The 22,939-nt window shown below is 37.2% G+C and overlaps 1 protein-coding gene across 1 annotated transcript in view; it reads left to right on the forward strand.

The window, feature by feature from the left end:
- Window positions 1-22,939, forward strand: part of AKAP6 (A kinase (PRKA) anchor protein 6) — a 524,496-nt gene that overhangs the window by 97,235 nt on the left and 404,322 nt on the right. The window contains exon 2 of the mRNA XM_006889980.1: window positions 11,360-11,611. Within this exon, the coding sequence (XP_006890042.1) occupies window positions 11,360-11,611 (252 nt within the window). The remainder of the gene's footprint in view (window positions 1-11,359; window positions 11,612-22,939) is intronic.

Genomic DNA, 22,939 nt, shown 5'->3' on the forward strand with positions numbered 1-22,939 from the left:
GGAATTCCAAAATCTCTGTAGATGTTCATTGAAATGAAAAATAAATAAATAATTTTTTTTAAATAAATGCTGAGCAAGTTCAGCCCTTTTGATTTTCTGACTCCAAATGTGCAACAATGAATGAATGAAAATCTAAGTTTTCTGTAAACTTTCATTAAAATATTAATTAAAGAAGTAATTCAGAAATACAGATTAACAATTTAAATTAATATATTAATCATTGAATGCTCTGTAGCTTTATAATATTATGTTAAAACAAAAACTTCTGAAATCATGGAAAGCAGAACAAACCATAGTTTGACCTTGTTGGGTTTGGCCAGACAAAACTTCTAATTAGTCCTTTCTCAATGAAAGGTAGAGGAAGCTTTCAGAGATATGACAGCTTCCAAATCTGTGTTTGGTTTCTTCATCTTCTGTATCTGACATCTCCTCCACTCTTTGAAAACGTCATGCTTTTCAGCATCTCTTCTAATCCTATAAAATGATCTAACATTTGCTGATTGGATATGGATTATGGTTGAGACCATTTAGAAAAGGACCTAAAACTAAAGCCTGCTATATTTTCTTTATGAACTTTCTCTTTATTTTTTTCAAATACAATATTTTATTCAATTTAGTCTTCTACAAACATCTTTAAATACTATTAAATGCCGAGCAGTGTCCCAATAGTGTAAATACAAAGGCTAGCAAGACAAGCTTGCTTCCCCGAGAAAAGTATGATCTACTTAGGGTGATGGATGAGTAAGAACTAGTCTGTTAGTAGAAAAATCATCTTTACCCAAGTTATCTGATTGCAGTCCTCCCACTTTCAGGATTCTAACAATGGAATGGGCACCTATTGAGCTCTGATGAAATAGTGGTTAGAGTTGTGCTGCCAAACCAAAGGCATGTGGTTAGTTCATATCCACCAGCTGCTTCACAAGAGAGCAGTTGCTAATCTCCACCTGTGTGATTTATAACCTCCAAAAATCCACTGGAGGATCACCTATGAGTCCATTTTGACTTACTTGCATATAAAAACAGCAATAAAATGAGTCCTTAAAACTTTGTCAAGAACTGCAGTGCTAATTATGAAGCATCGCAGGTTCCTTCTTATGATATCCTCCATCACAGTCATTCTCAGTGTGCCAAATCTGTGACAGGAAAGTATATGTGCTACAGAAAGGCGGCAATAGGTTAGCTTTACTTTGAGAACATAAAAATGTCTTGTCACAGGAGCATCTATTATTCTGTCTTTTTGAAAAAATATTGATAGTCAACTAAATGACATTAATAATCGAAAATAAAAAGGCTTTTGTGCAAAGTTGCACCATTTAAGTTTGAATGGTTTGCTTTAGTTTCAAATAAATAAATGTGTTCTTTCCTTTATTTCTATTAAGGTTTTAAAATAATTTATTAGGTAAGAATACACCGTGCTCATTTGGATAAAGTTATTCTTAATAATTTCATCTCTGCAGTTGCTTATCAAAATGAGCAGTCATGGCGACATAGCACTTTTGCAGTAAGGTCAAAAATATGCACCGAAAAGTCTATCTTTTTTCAGTTGGCTAGCTTATTGACTCTCTGAGACTTTTGATTCTGACCGCAAAAAAGTATTCTGACTGCAAAAAATGTTCTAGATTAGAGTAGGGTCCAAGATGCTTGAAACTTTGATGGGAAAATGGTAGCAGTGGGAGTGAGGAGCACTATTCTTTAAAAATGTGCTTTGATTCACATTTGCTTCGAAAATACCCTCAGTCGAATGTGTCCTGCAGTCATGCACACGTATGAGTCAAGAGCGTGGTGAGGCAAACAGTGGAATTATTTCTAGAGAAAGAGAAACATTATCTAGGATTGTTGGTGAATGCAGAAGTGTCTGCTGGTCACTATTTACTCCTGAAAAGAAGCAGGCTATAGGCGTTGGAATTTGCGTGGTTTTCTCATTTGTGGATTATATGTGGGAAAAAGAAGGAAAGTGAAGGAGAAGGGACTGGATTTGCGAGATGGAGGTGGTAGGTTATTGTTTTCACATCTAGTTAATGAAGTTGGGGAGGCAGTCCTCCAGATTCACACTGAGCCCCAAAGATTGGCAGTTTGGGCTCTATGGGCGGATACTGATCTTTGAGCCATTTGAAAAAGAAACAGGAAGATTCATCTTTGGAGAATTCTTGAAGCAGCAGCATTGTAATGACCTCATGATAAAGCAGAGAACAGGCCCCCTTTCAGGAACAATTAGCAGGAACTGAGGAAGTCACATTAATAGTTTTTATAAGTAATTAAAATCATCACAGAAAGGGTATCCTCCACCAGAAAATAAAACCGAAACCAACCCTAAAAAGCCCCAAACAAAACCACTGCCAGCCTATTAATCCTAGGGTCAAACAATTCGATGGGTGGAAGGAGGAGTGGATAGAGGAAAGGGGAAAGAGCTGGCATGAAAAACAATGTATACAAACTTGATAAACTTTGTATGTAAAGTAGTATAAAATTTAAAAAAGAGAAAAAATGAGGGGAAACAAAACTCCTGTAGGATAGAGTGGAACTGTCCATTGGGTTTCTAAGGCTGAAAATCTTTACAGATGCAAAGTGGTCACCTTTCTCCTGCAGAGTCACAGAGAGAGTCAAACTGCCAACATTCTGGTTAGCACCTGAATTCTTTAGGCTTGGCACACCACGAGGTTCAGTCCGAAGCTTGTGAAAAGTGGACCTCCAGCAGCTCAAGGGAAAAGATGGGCAGGCTCCTCGCATGAAACTTACAGCCTCTGAAAATCCACTGGAGGCTCAACTATGAATTGATTCTGATTTGACAGCAGGAAATTAAAAATGTAACTCTTATCTTAATAACCCTCTCTCTTTATAGAAAAAGTTGAGGTACAATTGAAATGAACAATATATTTTGTAAAAAAAAAAAAAAAACACAAAAAAGGGCAGCCCTTCCACATAAGCATGCAACCAAATAGAATTTTTGAAAATTACTCAACCAACTAGATTTTATTTTTACACAGTCTCAGGTCCAACGAGTGTTTGTAGTAACTACTTCAGTCACCACAGAAGATTATTTTCTCAGTGACAGGCAGCAGCAGCTGAAATTTTGAGACTAGAAGGGTGAGTGAAGCAAGCAATTTGCAGCATAATGTATTCAGAGCTTCTTGCTCCCCCCTTTTCTTCGAGAAACTAGAGCCACAGGGGATGCTGTGCTGTCCTGCGCGTGACTTAAGAAAATGGAGACCATCATCTGCATCCATCAGCACAGTGATGCCTATGGCAAAATTACTACGCAGCTTTGAGGATCTATTACTCATTCTTGGAATTTGCTTTCAGTGGGCTCCAAATCAGTAGCATTTTCTTTTATATTTTCCAGAAAATAATGTGGCAACTATGGAATTAGAGCTGAAGATATAGTACAATTAATACCATTACCTTAAGAGCTCTGCTCCTTATAATTTTCAGGAAGCTAAAGAAATATATGGCTCAACATAATATGCATTTTATAAAATGTTATGAACAGATTTTATTATTTTCAAAATTATCAGAAAAAAATCTTTCATTGTACAGTTCTTCAAATTTTAACCTACATGTTAACAAAAAATCCCTTTGCTGTCAAATTTATCCTGATTAATAGGGATCTTGTAGTGAACCCATAGGAAAGGGTAGGACTTCCATTCAGGGTTTTTTTGTTGTTACGTGCCGTCTGGTGGTTTAGTCCATAGAGAGTGGCTCTGATAACCCAAAAGTTGCACCGCTCTTGTGGTTTGAAGAAATCCTGAAGGAGGAAGGTGGTCAGTCTCCTCTCATTCAGTTTATAGCCTTGGACACCCGTTGGAGGATCAGCTATCAGCAATGAGTTTTGAGGTAATCATTATGGAAATAGATTGTTACAGCTTTCTCCTGCAAAGAAGCTGATAAGTTACAAGTCAACTGCACCACCAGCGTTCCTTCCACATACACCATCTTGAATTACCACGATGTTCAGGGTTCAAAACTGTTCTGTCACATTAAAGAACAAACCTCTGTTACCAATTTGTATTCATTCCCTCCTACCACACCAATCTCTATCATTATAGTTCTTTTTTGAAAATGTCATACAATGTTTCACCATTTTTGACCAGTTTTGCTCAGCATAATGCTTTTAGGATGCATCTAAATTATTGTTTACTTCTTTGTTGTGAATTTCCAGTTATTGTATATATATAGTAGAGTTAATCCATTTAGCCATTTAAGGACTTTTAGATTTTTGTTATTATGGAAAATGTATTTTATTTTTGCTTATATGTATTTTGTCATTTCTCTCTGGTAAATACTCATGAGTCAGAGAACTTATTAGGGACAACAGTCAGTATTCAACACACTTTCTGAAAAAAACCAGAACTTTTAAAGATATTTTTCCTCCATGTATAAAAAGTATAAGCTAGGCTGAGGATAATTTGAGTATCTTTAAAAATTTTGTCATTGCTTGAAAGATTTTAAAACCTCTCCTGAGTTAAAAATCAAAAGTTTGTTATTTTTTAAGGCATGTGTTGATTTAGTCACCCAAGTGAGCTTGTTAGAGAACGTAAGAGATTTTAAGTAGCCAAAGCAATTCATATTAGTTGATGTTATTGAAAAGTAAACCTATACATTTTCATGTTCTGAAATTAATTACTTTTTTGTTTATTTACAGTCTGTTAAGATTAGATCGATATAATTAAAATTCTTGAATATTTAATTAATGTTTAGTCACTAATTATATAAAGAGGACCTGGGGAACCAACCTTGTAGTTGGGGAGAACATTCACATACAGAAATAAAGAACTTCTCTAGAATGAAGTTGATGAATATAAAATCTTCATAAATTATATGAAAATGGTCATCTTATTTCTTCATAAACAGGACAAGACAATAGGGTCAGCTCCTGCCATGTTTTTGAAGATTAACAAAGTTTGTCTTGATATCCTTAGCCATACTCGTTGAGTTTGACCTCCTTCTACCCTTGTGTTTCTAGAGTCCCCTAGCATAAGCTATCTTTAGGGTGTCAGGTTGAATCTGGGGTCTTACGAGTTAGACATGTCCTAACCTTAGTTTTTAGCACTTTGGAGAGGTCCTTGATTGACCTTGAAGTGCTAAAGAACAATGATGTCAGATTAGAGACTAAAGTGTGCCTGATCCAGGCCATGGTCCTGGGCATTACTTACTATGCATCAGAGAGCTGGACAATGACTAAGGATGACAGAAGAAGAATCAATGCCTTTGAGTTGTGGTGCTGGAGAAAAGTCTTGAACATCCATGTTATCCACAATAACATATATAGAAGGAGGTTCTTTTTATATGCCTAAAAATATTGGTTCTCATTTGAAATTACATGGTTTCCACTGAATAGTGTCATAATGCTCATGAGTCTGTTATTCACCGTGCAGTTGAGCAATGCCAACCAAGTTTCTTTCTGTTATCCATCTAAGTTACATGTTCCTCTGTGCAACAGTAAGCCCTTGTCCAACCCTTTGCCCCTAGCCATCCTCCCTTACACTTCCACTTGTTAGTCTTTATCAAATGGGCTCCAAGAGTTCAGCTCTCCCTAAGCCTTTTCATTCTAAACAGTTCCTACTGTGAGGAAAATATTTTTTTTAAAAGTCTCTAGTACCAAGTTACCTGGATGCATTAAAATAAACAGAGCTCCATATTTTTCTCCAGCTTCTTATATATACACATGCCCAAAATCTGGGAACAGTTACGAATTTAAGCATGCAGAATCTTCTACCTGATTATCTTTAAATATATGTTCAACATTTATAAAAGGTACAGGTAGTAGTATGCATACATTTGGATTCATTTACCTGTTTCTGAAGAAATATCTCTTCAACTATTCAAAGCAAAGTCCATACACATATATATTCACATGTGTGTGTATATAGAAATATAGTGTGTTTATATACAGTGTATATAAATATAGTGTATATAGAAATATTATAATAGATAATATATAAATTTATGTATTATATAAAGATATATTCTATTAATTTAATATATATTATATAAATATATACATAATGGTTACCCATGGTGGAAAATGTTTGGTGGAGCTTCCTGATTAAAACAAGCTTTGAGGCAGAGGTGGCATCCACTTCCAAAATAGCTTGCCTCTGGAAACTCTATGAGCGTGGAGAAATGATGAAAGTTATACAAGTGTTCAGGTCTTCTGTTCATAGGGTCACTTCACTATGAGTCGTCTACAACTCAATGGCACTTAACAACAATAATATATATTGAGTTGCAAGCAACTTGATGGCCCATGACAACAACAACAACATAGTGGGTGTGTGGGGGGGGTGTGGGGGTGTGTAATAGATATATACATTTGCAGTTCTTGTTCTATACTGCTTCCATAGTTTATATAGAACTATAGTGCATATAGTGTGCATATAAATTTTGTCAAGCCAGACAGCTGGTAGCATACAAGAAGGCTTAAAAATAATTAAATTTATAAGCTCTGGAAAATTACAGCATGCTATGCATTATTAAATTTCAGAATTTCAGCTGAGACTGTACGTGTACATTGCAAACGTTCTCCACAGAGTGAGGTCAGCACTTGTGGTGTTGGTATTTAACTCCAGCACTTCAAACCAGTGTGTTCTGGTTTGATCCACTGCTGAGAATTTTCATTTCCACTTTGATTTACTGAATCAGAATCTACATTTTAACAAGATCCCCAGGTGAATATAACAGATCCCCAGATGGTTCTTGAAGTGTTAATTTTGATTCAGTATCCATTACTGCTTTATTGTTAGGTGCTTTCAACTCCAGTACAACTTACAGTGACCCCCCCTAGGAACAACAGGACTAAACCCTGCCATATCCTGTGCTAGGAACTCTGACACGCGTGAGCTCATTGCTGTAGTCATGGAGTCAGTCCGCTTCGTTTGATGCCTCCTTCACTGACCCTTCATCTTGCTAAACATGATGCCCCTTTCTAAGGAATAGTCTCACCTAGCAACATGTCCAAAGTATGATAGACAAAGATTCATCATCTTTGTATCCAAGGAGCACTCTGGCTATATTTTCCCAAGAAATATTTGTTTCTCATTTGGCAATCTATGGAATATTCAGTACTTCTCCAGCACCAAAGGCACCTTCCATCATCCTTATTCATTGCACAGCACTCTGACGCATAGCAGATAATTGAGAAGATCATGGCCTAGATCAAGCACACCTTAGGAGTTTTCAAATTGACATCATTGCTCTTGAGCATTTTAGAGAGAGCAGACTTTGAGAGCAAGACTTGCCCAGTTGTTGATGTTATTGTTAGGTTCTTTTGAGTTAAGTATGATTCATAGTTCATAGTGACCTTATGAGCAGCTGACCTGAACTCTGCTCTATTCTTTGCCATCCTCATCATCTCTGACACACTAGAGCCCAAAGCTTAAACTATCCTGTCAGTCCATCTTGTTGGAAGTCTTCCTCTTCTTCTCTGACCCTACATCTTATCAAGCCTCTTTCCAAGATGCAAATTCTCAGCAGTATGTCAAATTGGAATGAGCTAGTTTTAAACCCTGTTTATTTCCCCTCAGGGCCCATCTGCTTCTGTGGGAACAGGGCCAATTTATATTTCTCAGTGCATAAGAGTAGAATGTGCAAAGTTAACTGGCACCACTGATGCTTTAGTGCATCTTATAAATTGTTTTCCTGGATAATTGCCTGGCATTTGAACATGACCTAGCTCAGATTATATCCCTGTATCTGTCATGGAGGAACCAAATCATGTGTAAAATGAGTGGATGGCATATCTTTTGATGTAAAGCTCTTATGGTACCACGGCCACGTGCCTTCAGTGGGAGGGAATCTGAGTGAGTTTCATGAAATGTGCCTATTTGCATAGTCTGAGCAGGTGACATAAAGGTATCAAGCCTTTTCCCCTGCCAGGTTTGTAAAGTATTTTGCATCAGAAGGATCATAGTGGGAACTAGGATACAGAGACTAACGACTTGAAATTGTTAGGAAATCAATAGTGTGAGGGAGATAACAACACTGACAAAAATAAGTAGTTGAAGTGATCACCACCATGGATGCTGTATTAGGAGCAGATGGCATATGGTAAAAAAAAAAGTGTTAGGTGAAGAGACTATTGATTTGGATAAGTTTGAATAGCTCCTATTTTGAGAAAAATCATTGCTGTCAAGTTAGAACTAACTCATAACTGACCTTCCCATGGGCTTCCAAGGGTGTAAATAGAATAGGAGGTGATTGCCCATCTTTCTCACGAGGAGCTGCTAGTGCTTTCAAACGGCTAGAGAGACACCATCTTTGGCTTAGGAGCACAGCTTCTCATAGACCATGCCCTCAGAGATCCCCTGTTGTGGGAAAAGGAGACTATAAAAGTTGGACAGAGAGCCATGGGTGGTGCCAGGGACTTTCCGGGTCTGTCTGTGCAGCTGGAGTGATGACAAAGTTCTGAGCAGAGCTGTCCCAGGGGGTGGGCATGAAGCTCTCAAGAGTTGTACAGAATAGGAAATTCAAGGCTAGAACAGTGAGAGGTTCATCTAAGTATGGATATTGAAATTATATAAAATGATGGGACACTTAAAGTAGAAAGAAAATCTATGAATCAGGTAAAGTTTTCAATGTGCGGTGAAGGGGAAGGATGTACCAGTGGTTATGAACTTTACACTTAATGACATCTACTGCTTGCCCCTTAATATTATAGAAATTGCCTTTACTTTGAAATTATTGAACTAGTCTCTACTCACTACAAATTCTTCATCACATTCACTTTCACTTGTGGCATACAAGCCTTTTTAAAAAATGGAAAAGACTTTGAGCCTTTTCTTGCACTTAAAATCCAGTGCTGTCCCGTAGATTTCTTCTCTCATGGTGATCCTGTGGAACAAAGTAGAACTGCCTCTTACGGTTTCTGAGGCTGTAAATCTTTATGGAACAAGACACATCATTTTTCTCTCACGGAGTGGCCTCTGGGTTTGAACTGCTAACAATATAGGTAGCAACTGTATTCTTTAACCAGTAACTTGCAATAAAGTTAAGCTAAGTAAGAACCATATGTGCCATTCTGACTTATATACAAATTAAAGACTTACTTAGACTTAAAACACACTTAGGAACAGATCTTGTTCACAGCCTGAAGACTGTGAACTTTATAAGAAACAGTAATGAGGGACAGAAGGTATTGTGGACAGTAGGGACCTTAAGAGAAAGAAGGCTATTGATATAAATGAAAGGAGGAGTAATTATCTGTAAGTGGCAAAGAAGTAAAAAGACACCATCAGCCCTTCTCCGAACTCCCTGGTGAGGACAGAGAGAAAGAGCAGCCTCTCCTGGCAAGAGTGGAAAGAGTGATCTTGGACAGAGTTAGGTTTGGATAAGAGTAGGAGATAGATGGAGCATTCTATAAAGTAAAAAAAAAAAAATCTAGTAGAATTGGGGTATCATTAAGTAAAGTAAAACAAATTTTGTAGGGATAATCATTGAAAGAGGGAGACATAGAACAACATGGAAATCAACACCCTAAAAAGACAGGAAGTATACAGATAGATAATAGAGATATAGATAGATGAGAGATGAGAGAGAGAAAGAATGAATGAACAGACTATCTGATAGTAGCAATAAGAATTCTAGTGGCCTAGTGGGAAAGGCTTTACATTGTCAAACCAAAGGCAAGTGGTTTGAATCCCCCAGAAACTCTGTTGGAGAAAGAGGAACAATCTCCTCCCATAAAATTTAGTCTCTGAAACCAGCTGGAGTGTCAGCTATGAGTTGGTTCTGACTCAATGAATTGCAACTAATGAGTTAGTTAATTTAGTAATTAGAGGCCTGTTTTTTTTGTCCTGCTTGCTTTTTTTTTTTTTTTTTTTTTTGTCCAACTAAAACTCAGGACAAAATCAGGCAACTTGATCCTGGCTAATACTAGTTTTACTACATACTGGTTTAAAATAATATCACTTTGCCTCAAATCTCCTTTGAACTCTGTTGGCTCATGGGTCACATTTGGAAGAACATACTAGTCCTCCATTCAAGTCCAATTTTAATCTAATTATTATTTTCAATTTATATTAATATCACCACTTAGTTCTTAGGTTTTAAGAACTAGCATGTTGTGGTTTGTTGAGTACCATCAAGTATAAATTGATCCATAGCTGACCCTCCAGTAGATTTTCAGAGGCAGTAAATTACACAGGAGTTGATTGCCTGTATTTCTCCCATGGAGCAACTGGTGTATTAGAACCATGTTAGGTTGATAGTGCAGCTTCTTACCACTAAAACATCAGAGCTCCCTACATTTATTGGAATTATACAATAATTGTTATTCAAAATTCAACATAACTTTCCATCACTGAACAGACTTTTCCCTTCAAGCTTTTCTTTAAAAAAAAAAAAACACAACAGAATTGCATGAAAACAGAAGGTTACTTACTTCAACATAGGATGACTGTTTTGACACTTATTATAGGACACAAAACACAAAACCGCTTTCTTAGGACAAAGCCTTACCAAAAGTCAGAAATAAAACTGTCCTACAATCCCAGTTTTCTCTGTCACTGATGCAAAAGTAAATATGAGAAGTTGAACACTTAGCTAACACCTACATTATTTTGATGCTTAATGGATTTTTAGATTGTGCAAGTAAAAACCACTGTTGATGCTGTGCATTTTATACTACCGGACTCTGCCCACACAATGGAAATTTGAGGACTTGTAGGAAAATATGACATATGAGGAGCCAGGTTTTTTTACCTAATAATACTTGTCAAGAAGATGGAAAATTTGAGTTAGTACTATGTTTTTATTAAAAATACCCAACTCTGATAAAGCAAAAGAAGTATTTTATCCTTGACTCTGGACACTTTTATGGCTTTGCATAAGTGTTTCTGCTTGCAAAGTGTTGGTTACATATTTAGGTACTTGTTGTGAATCTAAGTATTAGTTTGTGTCCCGGTAGGAGAGAGGTGATTGTCTCTTACCCTCAGGACTCCATGACGGAAAATGACTGGGTATTCCTATGAAACACACACTCTTACCCTCCACTCAATGGTGTATGTTCACAGAACAGCAACTGTTGACTCCCTTGCAAGAATCCCAAACAAAGAGAACAGAGAATGTATTTGTGAGGTGCACCTGCTACCTTGGCTGAACTTTCTTCCTGGGCATCTGAAAGAATGGCAGGAGTTTTGTGCTTTAGAAAAAGATCAGTTTACCGGTGTGCAATCAAAGGTCTAGTCCCTGGAAATATTGCTTGCAACTGTGTATCTAAAACTAAGGCCAAGAGTCCAACATGTGCCAGTCCGAACTACTGGTGATTTAAACTCAGATAATTGATGTCAGCTGAAGGAATAACCTTTCTTAACCTCTCAGGATATGACAAGGTAGTCCTTACGTGTTTTGCTTTTCTTTCCTGTAGGACATTTGTGAAGATATTTCTGATCATGTTGAGCAAATCCATGCCCTTCTGGAAACGGAGTTCTCCCTAAAGCTGCTATCTTACTCAGTCAACGTGATAGTGGACATCCACGCAGTGCAGCTCCTCTGGCACCAGCTCCGAGTCTCGGTGCTGGTCCTACGGGAGCGCATTCTACAAGGTCTGCAGGACGCCAATGGGAACTACACCAGACAGACAGACATTCTGCAAGCTTTCTCTGAGGAGACAAAGGAAGTGAGTACCCCATTGAAGCCAAGTAATGCTTTGTCAGTTATCATCTGTGTGCATTTTAGTTCAGAGTTGTATGGGAATTCTTTGTGGGTAAATAAGCAGGCCTTGAATCTAACTGTAGTGACAAAGGCCAGGGTGTTCATCACGTGGACAGGGCTGTGGCCAGAAGGGACTCACACAGAGTAGTCTACAAGAGTACCATAGATATTGACACTAACTTGACTTACCGCTCTTTATTCAATTATTTAATAAATATTTATTGAGCTCTAACTATGTGCCAGCACTGTTTGCTACTAAAATAATGATGATCATGATATGGTTTCTACTTTCAAAGAGCTGAGAATCTAGTGGGAATAGGGACAAATGAATAGACATCCAGACCATTTTGCAGCAGATCTATATGATTTTACTGGAGCACAGAGAAAGAACATTTGATTCAACCTGGGAAGACCTTCCAGAAAATGTGACTCTGACCTGAGGCTTGAGGAGGATTAGACTGGTGAACAGAGACTTAAAATAGTATTCTAGACAGTTTTTACATATCATGGAGTCAGAACCAACTCATAGCTAACCCGCCAGAGGATTTTCAGAGACTATAAATTGAATGGAAGGAGATCATCTATCTTTTTTCAATAGAGCAGATGGTGGATTCAAACTTCCTACCTTTGGGTTGGCAGCACAACTCCTCACTACTAGGTCACCATCTTCTAGACAGAAGGAGTGGAATCTCAAATATCCAGATATATGTAACTGGAGAAAACGGTTCTAGAAATCAGGATTCAGAATTTAACACGAGTGGGCATTTGTATAAAGAGCAATGAGCGTTTGTATAAAGGTCACATGAAGACAGGCATATCCGACCTTTATCAACTCCACAGAGGGGAACTGTCCCCATCAACATTACAAAACTAGTTCCTATGAGGTCAGACATGTCTCCTAGCCTCCCACACCTCTTTCCATTCATCCCGACACTAACTAATCTTACTCCTCTAGTGGGTCAGAAATCCATTGTGATAGCTCATAAACCACACAGAACCATATTAGTCATTCAGATTGGTAGCAGATACAATCACTCAGGGAAGCTTCTGAAATGTGCTCACTGGCACCCCGGCCTTCAGCCTCATGGCTTTAGGCAAGTGTTACAGAGCCCTTGTTGTTATGTGGAGTCAACTATGACTCATAGTGGCCCTATTAACCATAGCTTTGAACCTTACTCTATCCTCAGTCACCTTCACCATCTCTGACACACCTGCTCTCAATGCCACAGTAATTTTGTCAGTCCATCTCGTTTGATGTCTTCCTCTTAGTCCTGCCAGTTGTAGCTTTTCCTGCCCAGCCTTCAAAAAAACTTGGGCAACAGGCTCTTAGTTCTGATTCCGTGAAGTAGCAGTTCCAAGATCAGTTCTGTCTCATATCCGGTCTCTGGGTCTCTGCTGTGGCTTTAGCTACTGCTGCTGTAGGTCTGACTGGCACAAGAATCTCTGGCCCCACCGGGTGCCCTGTATTCTCTTCCTTCTTCTTTGCTGGTGGTGAAATTCTCAAAATCTACCACTGAATTTGCTCAATTTAGGGGAGAGACTAGCCAGTCTCTTTGTGGACAGGCTAGCATACACTATTTGCTCATTTACATGGCCGTTAAAGTCAGTGGCTAGGGAAGCCATTTTGAACAATAAATCCTTAACAGCATAGCATCAGATCACAAAGATGGGAAGCTTTCAAAATTATTTTAAGAAAATTAGGTATTTATTTTGAAGACAGCCAGAAGTTATTGAAAATTTGTACAGGGATGTGCTATTATGAGACTCACTCTTTAGAATATCATTCTGGGCCCAAGTAGTCAAATAAACATTATAATTTGTTTTCTTTTGAATTCTGAGCTTCACAAAAACCAATGCCAAATTAACCACTAAAAAGGGAGACCAGCAATGTCCCGAAGTTCATTCTGTTAAACCACTTCATCATTTTCAACATTGACTGTTTCTCCTCCTCCTTCAAACCCCAAACTTACTCTCTGTGTTTTGTGCTCAGCAATTCACTGGAAGGTCCCAAAGAAACTACTCAGCTGTTGGTAGTATCTGGCAACTGGCTTAGCCTAGTAGAATGCCCAAGCAAGTGGAGAGAGAAAGCCCCCAGAGTCCCTAAAACATTATTTTTAATTTTAATGAAAATTTACAGAGATTTTGGATTTCCATTCATTCTTGTTGCACTTTTCTCCCTGCCCACCCTGCCCCTCCAGTTCATTCTTCTCTTTGAAAAGTAAAAAAAAAAAAAAATCTTTCATTGTTACACAATCCCTCCATCCAAGTCCACTCCACTATGCAGCCTCCGTTATGGACTCATGTCTTGACAATAATACCTAATCATATTTTAAACAGTTCTTTCTCCCATTTAGTAGGCCCAATCAACACTAGTTTCAGGGTAGACTACACCCACTCAGTTTAACAATATTTAGTAAAAGCAATTTTCCCAAAATTGATAGAATAGCCATATTTTGACCAACTAGCTGAGCTTTAGTAGCATGGAGTCTCAGGATATCAAGGGATAGAAAAGCCGTTTGAAAAAGTGAACCCTTGACACCACAATTTCTCAACCAATTTATTTTGATTTCCCCCCCTTAGTTATATTAAGAGTAGTTCAAAGAGTTTGTTGTTATATTCTTTATGTATGGCTTAGAGTGGGAACTCTGAGAATTTGAATTAAAAGGAACTTTCCCCTTCCCAAATAAAATTGATGAATATTTAAAGGGCAATGTGGGCTAGCTAAACAGGGCTGTATGTAGATCCAATATATGTATACAATGTGTGTGAATGTGTGTGTTTGTGATATATGTGTATGTATCTGTATGCTCCTCTGGCTCCTGACATCTGGTTCTGTGCTCTAGTATTTGTTTTATGAAATATATGTTCTATGAGTCTAAAAGTTGCTAATGTAACTGTAAACAGTTCTGGTGGTAGTGTCCATAGTGAGTTGTGCTGCTAGCCCGAAAGCTGTGCATCTCTGGTAGTTTAAGTCCATCAGCAGCTCTGAGGGGAGAAAGATGGACCATCTCCTTCTATTACAATGGATAGCTTTTGAAACTTGATGGAGGGTTGCTGAGTGAGAACCAAATCAGTGGTGGTGAGTTAAGTTTTGAGATGATATTGTTGGTATGTGTCATTGAGTCATAACTGACTCATTGATCCTGAGTGGGTTTTCTGAGGCAATATGTCACATGGAATGAGCTTCCTATCTTTCTCCATGGAGAAGCTTGTGGATTTGAACCAGAAGCCTTTGGATTAGCAACACTATTCCTTACCAGTAAGCTACCAGAGCTCTTTTTGAGAATCTAGCTATCTAAATTTAAAAAGCTTTTAAAGCCTTTCTACGAAGATGGTGCCAAAAGCGAAGAAGGAAGCCCCTGCCCCTCCCAAAACTGAAGCCAAAGCAAAGGCATTGAAGGCCAAGAAGGCAGTCCTGAAGGGCATCCACAGCCAAAAAAAAAAGAAGATCCGCACGTCACCCAGGTTCCGGTGGCCTAAGAGGCTGAGACTCCAACGGCAGCCCAAATACCCCTGGAAGAGCGCTCCCAGGAGAAACAAGCTTGACCACTATGCCATCATCAAATTTCCCCTGACCACTGAGTCAGCTATGAAGAAGATAGAAGATAACACACTTGTGTTCATTGTGGATGTCAAGGCCAATAAGCACCAAATTAAACAAGCTGTAAAGAAGCTCTATGACATTGATGTGGCTAAGGTCAACACTTTGATTAGGCCTGATGGAGAGAAGAAGGCCTATGTTCGACTTGCTCCTGATTATGATGCTTTGGATGTTGCCAACAAAATTGGGATCATCTAAACTGAGTCCAGCGGGCTAATTCTAAATGTAATAAATTTTTCTCACCAAAAAAAAAAGGCTTTTTAAAGAATGTTGCACCATCCAATAATTTATGAATGTTTCAGTTGCTATAACATTATCAACCACATTAAACAAAACTGTACCTATACTCATAAATATCATGTACTTTGATTTATTCTTGCTGATTATTGTTTTAAAAACAAAGATGCTTTTATTGTGACAGACTCCCTGTAGGTTTTGGAAGTCTATGGAAATCAAAACCTGCTAGACTTCATTCTAAATTTTTAGTCTTTGATTTTTCTTTTCACTCTCCTCTGTAACTTTAGCATAAAGCCTACATGATGTAAATTTCCATAGGATCCTTTTTTATATCTTAGAATAAAGATATGATGTATGTTTTAGTCTCTACATGCAGACCCTCCTGTCTTAAATTCCATGGAAGCCATTAATTGAAATTGTTTTGGTTATAAAACACTACAATGAATTCTAAATGCTTTGATTTAAAGCTGATATCCATATGGTATATATAGATGAAGTAGAGTTCAGAGATGGGAGAATTTGTCTAAACCATAAAGATAACTTCCTTTAGAGATCTGCTACCCTCAACCTGTACATTCTTTCCCAGAAATAGAACTGGTTTACCGGTTCTATTAATTCTGCCTGGCATCTAGTACTATCAGGATACTATTAGAGATGAGGCTTGCTCTCTCCACACTGTTAGAATGGAAATGAGAAATCAGTGAGTCAAGTACACTAATTTTCCATGTGTATTTATTCACCTAATAAACATATATTGCCTATCAACCCTCTGTTATAGTACCGTGAGCTATAGCAGTGCTCCAAGGTTTATTGTTAATACTGTTATTTGGAATATGTTCTTCATATGCTTTGTGGAGCTCCTGTCTCTCATGAAGCACTAACACATGAAATTAAGCTCAAAAATTATTCCAAATTTGATTGGAAGCTATTGAGTACATTTTACCATTTGAGGTCAGTCTTTGGTCCTATTGTAGAGATGCAAGGAAATATGTGAAGAATAAAGAAACAGTAGATTCTAAATTGTCTGCTTTGCAGATTTATTCACACATATTGAAGCTCTGCTCCATCAGCATCTTTCTTTGAAACTGCCCTTCTGATCTCATTTATGTTTTGGCTGTGACCGTTAGGCCATTTCAGAGACTACTTGCTTTCATAATTTCTGTTCAGCATACTAGAACTTTAGGAAACAGGAAGAGAATTCTCAGCTTCATAAAATAAATTAAGTGTTGAAAGAGTTAAAGAATGAAGAGGAAAATGGTGTAACACATTTAAAACTACAATAGAGGATGCCATCCCTCTAGTGATGAGATTGGGAGAATAATTTTTCTACTTAAGACATAAATCTAGGAATAAGTAAAAATAAATCTAGCTCTTAACTGGTTTCTATTGTAACCATTATAATTCCTTGCTCACTCCCTTTTCGAAAATATTTATTCAATTTCCACTGTGTAGAAGCTTTTTAAAAAAACACACATGCTTACAAAAAACCCTTATAATTTATGTAAGACAATAGGAACTTAAAGGTGAATAAGACATGTTTAGAATCACTTCCATAATTGCATAATCTTGTTGGGCCATCAAACAGTCCTGGAAGGTAGACAGGGTAGGACCTTTCATTATTTTTCAGATACTCAGTTTTGCCATCTTTTAATGAGAGAACTGAAGTAAAGAGAAGTAAAAAGGAATACACGTACCGATAAGTATTAATATTGCTAATACATTAGCAAACATTGGCTGAGAATTTACCCGTAGAGCAGTTAAGTATTTTTGGCTAAACAATGCATACCCTCAATCGGAATGCACTGATCTTCCAAGAACACTCACACCATACTTGTGTGTGTCCCTCAACCAGCACCTGATATATTGTTGTTACACGCTGTCTAGTTGACTCCAACTCATAGTGACTCTATGCACAACAAATTAAAACCTTGCCAGATCCCAAGCTGCCCTAACAATCTCGGCTGTGCTTAAGCTCAGTGCTGCAGTCACTATGTCAGTCCATCTTGTTCTTCCTCTACTTTACCAGCTCTCTACCTTTCCAAGTATGATGTCCTTTTCCACAGACTGACCTATCCTGACAATATGCCCAATGTATGTGAGAGGAAGTCTCACAATTTTTCTTCTCTCAGTGCACTCTGACTGCTGTTCTTCCAGCATGTTATTTGTTTATTCTTTTGACAGTTCAATACTTTTTATCAACACCACATTCATCAAAACATAGGTTCTTCCTTGATGTTCCTTACTCATTTTCCAGCTTTCATACATACATGAAGCAGTGGAAATTACTGTACCTTGTATTATGTATACACCTTAGTCTTTAAAATCTCACTATAGCTCTTTAGCAGTATAAAAAAGGCCCTTTACAGCCGGTTTTGTCAACATAATTTGATTTCCTGGCTACTGCTTCTTATCAATGTTGGTTGTGGATCTAAATAAAATGAAATTATGGAAAAAAGATATATGGACAACTAATCTTTCTCCATCTATCGTTATTTTTATTACCTGTTGGGTAAGTTGTGAGGATCTTTTTTTTAATATTGTGATGTAATCCATACCGAAGACTGTGATTTTTATATTCTTCAGTAAATGCTTCAAATATTCTTCACTTTCTACAAGCAAGGTTGTGGCATCTGTATGTCTCCAATTTATTATTATGGAAAAAAACCCACTGGATTATAAACTTTAGATGTACTAGCAACGGATTATCTCACAGCGCCTATCCATATGTATGAAAGGCTAATGGTTTCATTAAATTAAATAATGAAGATAATCACTGCTATAAATGTTGAGGAGAAAAAAAAATGCATTTTCTGCTTTCCAAAGTTCACTTTGCACCATTTAGCTTTTATGGAAAACCTACAGTTATATCTATTCTTTTTCTAGTCAAAGAGAATTCCCAATTTAATGGAAAAAGTTGAAAAGCAAAACTAGGCATCAGCATGTATTTTGCAGCAAGTTGATGAAAAGACAGTAAGCTTCCCAAACAGTGAGTGAAGTCTCCAAGCTCTTCCCCTAAGAACTACACTCAGCATCAAGTCACTATAGCCTTGAATTATATCTGTGAATGTGGTACATTAATGTTATTTTAGGTTTTATGTGGTATTTAGTCTGATTTAGTAGACACTTTTTTAGGTGTGGGAACACTCATAAATGAATCCCATATAAGTTAATGGTGTGTGTGTCTTTGCTTGATGACATTTCAGGTTATAAAAGGTCTCATAGGAATGCTCTGTACTTTTGGATAGTAGGGAAACCTGTACCACTTTATACTTTAAGTAGTTGGTAGACATGGAAAACTCTTGGAAGTACATTTTTGACTCATCATTTCAGCTTGCAGAAAAAGGAAATTATCAAGATAGATTACAACAGTGTATTTGAAAACTTTAAAAAAAGGAACATTTTCCTCTTGCTAATCAGAAACTAAGCTCAATTTTACTTACTATTCTCCTCTCACACCCATTCCCCTCAGCCCATTGCCCCTATCCTGAATGCTTTAAAAATCATAGAGCCCCAATATGACACAGATGAACGGAACCCAATTAATAGTCTATTCCATGTAGCCTGAGGATTGCATGGATTTACTTGTGAGGAATTAAAGTATAAGAATCTGGATATGGTGTCGGTATAGTAGAAGGAGAGAGGGCATGATATGTACATAAAAAATATCAAACCAAGTCATTATCATGGGCTTGGATGACTTATAACTAATCTTCTAGCATGCTTTTGGAGACTGTAAAACTCAGAGGAAGTGACTGCTTATCTCTCTCTCTGAGAGCCACCACGAGCGCTTCAAACTTGCAGACAGAGAGGCACTAGTTTAATGTTGAGTATAACCAGGAAATTCTAATTCCAATTATGTCCTTGGTTGTTGTTATGTGCTGTCGAGTCGTTTGCCGTCGAGTCCTCTGTAGGACCATTAAATCAGGGTACAAAACTGACCCATAGTAGCAACTGGAACTGATACTGCCTTGAGAATTTTAATAGCAAATTTTTTAAACAATGGAAAATATAATGTCAAAGAAAAAGAAATAGCCAAGAAGGCATTTGGAATTTGAGCTTCAGTTAACTTAATTATGGGTGAGGAACAAAGCAAAAGTCCTTGCTTTAAATTATGAAAAGAAAAGGGAGTTTTCTTGATGTCTGAGATAAGATTGAAGCAAGCAATAAAGTGAATAAATTGCCTATCAATAAAGTGAATAAATTATCAGCTTCATAAAATGTAACCTTCATTTGAAAAGCTCCTTCATAAGATATTAAATAGAGAAATATTTGAATGGAGACATTACCAGGCAGCCCTGATATGTCTGCTGGTACAGTTTGAGAATTCTGAAATAAAAATGGAGGGAAAGCATGCCTTCTCCGCCACCTATATATATATACTGGAAAGATGCGTCAGAAACCTAGCTGGAAAGGTGATCCAGAAGGGATCATTAGGTGCAAGTATTGTAACCAAGTTTTAGGAAATCAAATTCATAATTCATCTGTCCCAAGAAATTTTAAGAACATTTTCCAGAGGTTTTTTTTTCCTGTGTGCTGGTAGAATACATTTTCATAATAATCACCCATGTTAATATATGTGTGTTTCTGTATGTTTGTTATTGTTGTTGATGATGATTGTCATTTGACCTTTAAGAATTGAAACAGATCACTTGTGTTTTGTTGGTTTATTTTCTTTTTCTCCAGGGAGGGCTCAGTTTCCCCTCCAAGCCAACATGGAGTATAAATTTAAATACAGTTACCCCTGAGTGGCTATTAACCATACACAGAAATAGTTGACCTTTCTGGGAGTGAGATAGGAGGGAGAGAACTTTTTTTAAAGCATAAAGTGTTTTGGCACATGACTTTGCTTTTCCATATTTAGGACTTGTTAGAGAATCCTGGGGACATGGGGGAATGGTAGCCATTCTCTATTCTGAGAGGTAATGTCACCCCTTCTATTTATCCATTTAATCTATCTGAAATAAATTATTCAGCAAGATTGCATCTAAGTCAGGACCAAATTTATTTCCAAGACCATTGTACACCTTGTTTGACCACAGGCAAGCAACTGTACTTACTTTTTTTTTTTTTGGTACTTTCAAAGTTCAAATTTTTATCTGAACTCCTCAAATTCTTTTACCCTTAAATATCACAAAAATGCTTTCCCTTAAAATCTCTTTATCTTTGTTTCAATGACTCAAATAGTATACCTTTGTAAGAAAGAGAATACAAATAACGTTATAAATCTCAACTGGTTAGTAATTTAAATAGGTCTTTGGGGGATAACTTTGGCACTTAATCATAGTTTATAATACTATTTCTGAGAAAAGGATGAGCTCTAAGTACTGAACAGTTAACTTTTAAAATAAATATATGTATAACCTGCTTTTAAATTTAGATGTTTGTGATATTACTATCTTTCCAAAATCACATAAAATGCCATTTTGTTTGACTCATTCATTCCTTGCTGGTTTTGACTTCTGAGTTTCTTATTTAAAGACTCTTTCCAGTAAGAAGGAAAAGAATTGCAAATTTTATTTACATAATTTTTATGAATATTGACAGTTAATGATATTTTTTATTTTTGCAATTTAGCACAGAAATATGTCTGGTCTTGATGACACTTTCTCCATATACTTCATTACTAAAAATAATAATGCCATAAGTAAGAGTGAGCATTCATTGCACACTCATTTATTAGACTTTTACTTTACATATTTTATTTCCTGTAAGCTTCACAACACCTCCACGGCATAACTTGCTATTTCATTTTTACAGAAGAAGGAAATGAAATTTAGTGATATCAAGCTGCTGGCTCACGGTGCACATGCTAGTAAATGTTGGAACCAGAATTTCATTCTCAAACTAACATTGTTAATCACTTTAGTCAACTGAGACTACATATCCCAGGGAGAAATTATATAAAAACATAGAAACTCAGTCTAAAATGTCATCATTTGTTTACTGATTTATTCAAAAGATGTGTTTTGAATACTTACTACATGCAAAACACTGCATTATTTGTTGCAGGTACTATGGTGAGACAGTAATCTTCTGTATGATCTTGACTGTAATGGCATTTTAAAGCTGGTGGAAGGAATTACCAGATAATCATAATATTTATTTTCAAATTGAGATAAATGGTAAAAAAAACAAACACCCCAACATATTTTGTAAGAACTCACAGTAACAGATTCTGACCTAAAGAAATAGTGATATGGAATCCTGAAGAAATGGAAATTGAGCTGAGATCTGAGAGATAAAAGAATTAGCTAGCTAAGGGATAAGGAGTTCTGGTGGTGTAGTGTCAGACTATTAACCTAAAGGTCATCAGTTGGAATCCACCAGCTTCTGCACAGGACAAAGAGGGGCAGACCTCTCCCATAAAGATTTACAGCCTTTAAAATACAATAGAGGTGTTTATGAGTTGGTATCACCTCAACAGCAATGGGTAGGTAGGTAGTTAAGGATATAGGTGGTAAATTTTCCACACAGAGGAAACAGCATGTGCAAAGGCCTTGAAGCAGAAGGGCACATTGTATGTTAAAGAACTGAAGGAGGCCATTAAGGTTTATTACATCCAGGAAGGGAAGAGTGATGTAAGAAGCCTTGAAGGCTTTTGATTTTAAAGATTAGGATATGGATCAAATAAGGAGGCTGGATACAGGCCTAACTTAACTCTTAGTCATAAGGCTATGTGCTAGTTAAGGGAGCTCTGCTGGCTTAGTATCACCAGGGTTTCACTGCTAACCCAAAGGCATGCACTTCGAACCCTCCAGCTGCTCTATGAGAGAAAGATGAACAGTCTCCTCCTGTGTGATTTTCTGTCACTCAAAAGCTGCTGGAGGGTCAGCTATGAGTCAATTCTGACTCAACAGTAAATAACAACAAGTTATGCCCTTGGTTCAGTTCCCTCCTATATAATAAAAAAAAAAAAAAAGCAAAAGCAATAGCACAGTGCCAGAAGAATGTTACTTTGAAGATTAACTGAAAAAATAATAGTTATCAATCACTATCATTTTCAGATAAAGAAAAATTGAGGCTTAGAAAATTGATGAGGCTAGTCATCATTATTCTTTATCTGATGCTGTGATGGTAAGGTGAGTAATGAAGGGGAAAGAACGTTCCTAAAACAAGAAAGAACAATAAAGCGAATGGATTGAGAAATCATGCTACATTCACACAGTGGAATACTATGCAGCACCCAGGAGCAACGATTTTGTAAATTATTACCTAACTTGGGAGGGACTGGAGAGCATTATGCTAAGTGACCTAACTCAGTCCCACAAGGATAAATATTGTATAAAACCATTACTGTAGAATGAGTATAAGGACCTAAGAGAGGTAGGAGAGGCTGGAAGCAAAGAGATGAGGATGTGCCGGGGTTGGAGAGGTGATTAATCATTGTGTTGTACAATTTGATGGAAGCAGGGTGGGGGAAGGGAAATGAAAGAATTTCTTCTTGAAAACAATGTT

This window comes from Elephantulus edwardii, unplaced genomic scaffold (assembly GCF_000299155.1).
Source record: "Elephantulus edwardii isolate Elephantulus edwardi_28Jun2011 unplaced genomic scaffold, EleEdw1.0 scaffold00084, whole genome shotgun sequence".
NCBI classification, from domain to species: domain Eukaryota; kingdom Metazoa; phylum Chordata; class Mammalia; order Macroscelidea; family Macroscelididae; genus Elephantulus; species Elephantulus edwardii.